Source organism: Leptonychotes weddellii, chromosome 1 (assembly GCF_054177405.1).
Source record: "Leptonychotes weddellii isolate Sample4059 chromosome 1, ASM5417740v2, whole genome shotgun sequence".
NCBI lineage: Eukaryota > Metazoa > Chordata > Mammalia > Carnivora > Phocidae > Leptonychotes > Leptonychotes weddellii.
This window is the reverse complement of record NC_138369.1, coordinates 53,303,506-53,309,359: the sequence shown is the minus strand read 5'-3', so window position 1 is coordinate 53,309,359 and position 5,854 is coordinate 53,303,506. Positions and strand designations below refer to the sequence as shown.

General features: G+C 46.2%; 1 protein-coding gene across 1 annotated transcript in view; it reads right to left on the bottom strand.

Moving 5' to 3' along the window:
- Positions 1–2,181, bottom strand: part of SUSD5 (sushi domain containing 5) — a 60,754-nt gene extending 58,573 nt beyond the window's left edge. Inside the window, exon 1 of the mRNA XM_081823906.1 lies at positions 2,087–2,181. Within this exon, the coding sequence (XP_081680032.1) occupies positions 2,087–2,177 (91 nt within the window). The 5' untranslated portion in view covers positions 2,178–2,181. The remainder of the gene's footprint in view (positions 1–2,086) is intronic.
- Between the last annotated feature and the right edge of the window lie 3,673 nt (positions 2,182–5,854).

The window sequence follows — 5,854 nt, the reverse complement described above, 5'->3', positions numbered from 1 at the left end:
GGGTACTGAGGAGGGCACGTTTTGCATGGAGCACTGGGTGTTATGCACAAACAATGAATCATGGAACACTTCATCTAGAACTAATGATGTAATGTATGGGGATTAACATAAGAATAAAAAAAAAAAAAAGAACTCCAAGTCTCTCTTCAAATGTCTATAACACATCACAGTTTAGCTGAACTTTTCTTCTTCTTCCTTCCATCACTGCAGAACACAAATAACTAAATGTGGAAAGTGGTAGTAGTTAAACATGTATTTGGTAAAGAAAAGAATCCTTTCGTAATATAGGTTCTAATTCTTCAATGGTTCTATTATAAAAGTTGGAACTCAGCAAATGGAGTTTCTAGAAAGCAAGTGTACCCATAATTGGGGAAGGGGGGAGAAGGAAAGAAAGGAGAAGGGAGAAACGGAGCATTTCTGGCAAGGGGCAACAAGAAAACAAGCTCTCATGCTGCAGTTACTCTCTCCTTCTCCAGTGATATTTCTGCTCCATTTTTCTATGACCCACCTCAAGCCAGATAGGGGCAAAATATTGATCCATATCCACTTGGCATTCCGTTTAAGCAGTAACGATAGGGTGAAACTCTAAAGCCTCCTGGATTGCAGAGATATTTCTTTAAAATGAATTAAGTTGGTACAATAGTATACATTGTTCCAAAAGTTAATACTAGCTCCAATTTATTCTACTTGCATTCTTTAAAATCAGCTAATTTTCATGACTCAATGTCAGGCAAAAAAAATGCTACAGTAAAAAATGAACAAGGGATTGACTGCTAATAGGTATGGGATTTCATTTCAGGGGATAGACATTTTCAGGAGTTAGATCGTGGTGATGGCTGAACAACATAGTGAATATGCTAAAAACCATTGAAATTAAATTTTTAAATGGTAAATTTTATGTGAATTACATCTCAATTTTTAAAACATGAACAGTTATCATGAGGAGCCTTCAAAGTTAAAACTGTTTTCTCCTCTAACACTCTGAGGATATGAAGAAGTAAGGCATTCATCCTTAATTAGGAGCAAAGAGTTTTTCAAGCTGGCACTTAGGACAAAAAGTACCAAAAATTCTAAGATAATATCTGGAAGTTTTTTCTTACTTTACTCCTTTCCTTAACCACCATGCTTCTTTTTGTCGGGTCTTCTCATTTCACCCGATATTGCTTACTAAAAATCAATGACATTTAAAAATACACAAAGCATCCCAAATCAGGCGAGGGTTTTTCTCCTTCAACAATTTAATTTGTCCCAAGCTTGGATTTTCTAGAAACTGCTCATGGATGTGAGAACTGCTGGCTTGTTTTCTTTCAGATCCTCCTTCACCAAGTCAACGGGGTTTTGTTCCAAAATCAAAATACAGCTTTATTAGCTTTTGGAAACTTAGCCGATATAAGGCTCTGATCCTGCCAATTTAAGGGAAGTACTGAAAGCTGAATTGAGGTTCAAGAAACAAGAAACAAACAAACAAAGCAGATCGATTCTCATAACCTGCAATAATCTCTTCCTTATCTACTTCAGCTTTGTGTCAAACGACATCCTCACCTTGCAATCCCGGCTCCAGCCAGTTTATCATTTATCCCATTTTCCCTGCCATTCACAGGGCCTTTACACATGATATTTCCTACCCGACAAGACACTCTCCTCTCCCCTTTATCTAGTTGATTTCCACTCATCTTTCAAATATTCTTGGACCAAGCCAAACTACCGAGGGAGTCTTCTCCGCCTTGCCACCAGGAGTACGTTTAATACACGTGGAAAGTTGTATCTCGGCAGAAGAGGTTCTAGGGCACCCTAGACGTGACTTCACTGTAAAGACCTCTCATGAAGATCTTCGGAAAGCTAGCGGCAGGCTCCCGGACCATCGCACAGGCTTTCTGCGGTGCTTGGAGGAAGGGTTCACGGGCCGGGGTTGGGGTGGGGGGCGCTGGGGCGAGCGGAGACCCGGTGGGTCAGGAGAGGGATGCGGGGTCGCCCGGGCGCCGCTCGCGTCGTTCCCCGCCAGGCTTGCGGGAGGGAGCACCCCAGCGAGCGTCGCTTTCCCCACCTGGACCCCACGCGCCACCCCCGGCACCCCGCGCACACTCACCATCCGCCCGCACGGAGAGGCGCGGCAGACCGAGCAGGAACAGCGCCGCCGCCCAGAGCTGGGCGCGGAGGCCGCGTCCCTCTGCAGCCATGGTCCGGGCGTCCCCGCGCGGCGGGCTCGAGCGCGGGCTCCGGCGGCGGGCGCGGCTGCGCGGCCACTGCCCCTCGTGCGCCACTCGGCCGTGCGCGCTGCGCTCTGCTCCGTGGGTTTCGCGCCCCAGGCGCCGCTGGGAGGAGCGCGCACAGCTCGGGGAGGCCGGGCGCCCGGAGCCGCCGCGCTGGGGCTCCCGAGCTCCCGAGGGTCTCGTCCGAGGCGCAGGGGAGGCGGCTGGACCCGGCTCCGCCTTCGCGCGGGGCACCTGGAGGCCTCGGTACCAAAAGAGGCTGCGCCGGACGCCGAGCTCCCGGGGCGCCGCCGGGGCGGAGGATGAGGGCGCGGGGAGGCGGGGAGAGCCGGCTGCAGGGAACCCCCGCCTGCTTGGGGGACCCTCGGCGAAAGGGTGACGCAGTCTGAGAGGCCGGGCCCTCCGGGAGGACCATTCAAAACCGAATGCCTAATTCTGTCCTCTGCCTCTTGACTTTGCAGTTGGCGTCCTCCCACAGAGCAGGAACATGTTTATGAAAAAGAAGAATCTAACTTGCCAACCTCACTCTAAGGAGTGAAACGCACGGAACAGCGAGACTCCTCCTAAAAGCGTAGCTTGAAAGTCCCTCAGAAAGGAGCATCTTCGAGACGCTTCCTTCACGACTTTTCAAGGTACGCCCTAACATTTCTCAGCACCGACAGCGCGGGCGTGGTTGTCACCATTTTCACACCTTCCAAATCAGGGCTTCCTTGACCAGGAGAGGGCCTAAAATTCGGATTCTGTTGGTCTGGGCTGGGAATCCACATTCTAAAGTGGCCACCTCTGGGGCGCCTGGGTGGCTCAGTCGTTGGGCGTCTGCCTTCGGCTCAGGTCATGATCCCAGGGTCCTGGGATGGAGCCCCGCATCGGGCTCCCTGCTCCGCGGGAGGCCTGCTTCTCCCTTTCCCACTCCCCCTGCTTGTGTTCCTGCTCTCACTGTGTCTCTCTCTGTCAAATAAACAAAATCTTTAAAAAAAATAAAAAATAAAAATAAAGTGGCCACCTCTGGATTGGTTCCTTTTTCCCGCTCACCCCCTGTCCTGTTCATAACATTAACATCATTCAGTGAGGGAAGGAGGATTTGCATTTTTCGCGCGTGGTGTAATAAAGATCAGTATTGTAACTGGGGCACCCGTGACACTGTACAGTGTACAAGTCCCTTCCACCTTCACGTACTGGCCAACAGATATGTAGGGAGGGCCCACAGTGTGCCTGACCCTGCGTGAGGCTCCAATCTGTCCAAAAAAATGCTCAACCTTAAATAAGACAGATATTTAAGGAAGATGAACAAGTAATTGGTGCTAAAAGGAACAGATGCTTGTCCCCAAGACAATGAACTAGGACACAGACATCGAAAGACTACCTACTTTCTTTTTTAAGGTAAAAACTGGAATTTGAACCCACATCTGATTTACTACAGGTGTCATTTTTCAGCTCCTATAATTTTTGAAGTGTACTGAAAAGATATCTCCTCTCCTTGTTCTAAATGTCAACAAGGCTATTATTAGTGATTAATTCCTTTGTGAAATAAAACTTTGCTTTTAGGGGCTCCTGGGTGACTCAATCCGTTAAGTGTCAGACTTCTCATTTCAGTTCAGGTTATGATCTCAGGGTTGTGAGATTGAGCCCTGCCTTGGGCTCTGTGCTGAGCATGGAGCCTTCTTAAGATATTCTCTCTCTCTCTCTCTCTCTCTCTCTCTCTCTCGCTCTGCCCCTGCCCCACCCTCTCCCTTAAAAAAAAAACAAAACACAAAACTATGCTTTTAAAATAAAAATGCTCTGGGGCCCAGAGCTCTGAGCAGCAATAATCAGGCTTTAAAAGGTCCCCTCCAGCTCAGACATGTGAAGTCTCACTCCTTAGGTTACCAGAAGTCTTACTCCTTAGGTTATTGCTGAGAATGGAGGGGAGTGGCCAGGAGGCACCTACAGGAGCTACTGACAGACTCCCTCAGGAGCTGTGCCACTAATGTGTTTAGAATAGTCAGTTGACCATTACTGTCTAATCCTAACATTTTAAAATTTGACTTTTTTCAGATCTGTCTTGGCCTGTCCTAATTTGGGGAGATGGCATGCTCCAAAGGTTTGGTACCCCTGATTTAGAAAACTGTTTGGCATTTTCCTATACAGTTAAATATACAGCTCTCCTATGACAAAGAATTCCACCTCTAGATGTATATCCAAAAGAAATAAAACTTATCTCCACAAAAAGATTTGTACACAAATTTCACAGCAGCTTTAGTCACAATAGTTAAAGTTGGAAGCAACCCAAGCATCATCAACAGATGACTAGAAAAACAAACTGTGTCATAGTCACACAATGGAATGCTATTTAGCAATCAAAAGAATGAAATACTGATATACTCAATAATGTGGTTGCTGAGTGAAATAAGCCTTACACAAAAGAGTTTATGATTCCATTCATATGAAGCTCAAGAGGGGCAAAACTAATCTGGGGTAACAGTAAATACTGTGGTTGCCTTTGACAGGGCAGGAACACAAAGGAACTTCTGACCTCATGGGAATGGTCTATATCTTGATGACGATGGTGGTCACATGAGTGTATATATTCATTAAATCTCACTAAACTGTACACTTAAAATCTGTGCATTTTCTTGCTTAATAGCAAATACTTCAAAATTTGCCCTAAAGAATAAGTAGGTTTAATAGAAGAAAGTTTAATAAAAGGACCACGTATAGAGATGTAGGTAGGGTTGAGAGAACCAATAAGAAATGGTAGAGGTCTTGGGACTGTCAACAGTAGGAAGCCATCACAACTCTGAGGACTGAAGGTAGGAGGGGAGGTTAGGTGTTACCAAAACTCAGCAAGAGCCATGGCCATGAAAGAGGTTGCCTGAAAGGAGCATCGTCCATACGTAGAGGAACAAAATTGCTGCCACTTATCTGGTAGGAAGGGAGTGGGGAAGAAATACCCCAAAATCTCTCTCCTTTGGCCCTTCAGATTCCTCATTATGCCTCCTATTGGCTGAACCATTTGATAGCTGCAGGGCAAAGGAGAACAGATGCCAGGGTCCTTAGAAGTCATCCTGTCATGGTGCAGAGTTGGTCAGAGAAGGGCAGAAAATGGAGCTGGAGAGACAGTTGGAAAACGACCACACAGTCCATCTATTCTTTTCTTTCATTTGGAGGAAGAGAATTCAAAACAAAACAGGGGAAACCCAAAGTCCTATCAGTTTTTGTATGTCGATTCAATGGTATTCTCATTTGGAGCTAAACTGTAATATTAACCACCATCAATGGTTATTTTCACATAAGTGCTGTTTCACATAAAAGGAAAAGGGGAGAAGTAAGTAATTAGAAAATATGGATGCTAGAGACACATTTCCATAACTGGTCATGAGGCCTTATTTGATAATCATGGCAATGCTCCCCCCTTCCATTCTCTGAGCATCTTGGCCTGCATGACTTTTTTTTTTTTTTAACTGGTGGGAGGGGCCCAAACTTTCATGCATACTAAGGATCTATCTTAATTAGTTTGCCATGGTTTCTCACTGACTGTTGTCATTGGACATGGGAGTTCTCTGGGATCTGGACATAATCATTCATGCCTTATTATGTAGCAACAACACAATTTTCCCTTGGTAATCAGGACCAATCACCAGCCCGTACAGTGACCTTCTCATCTG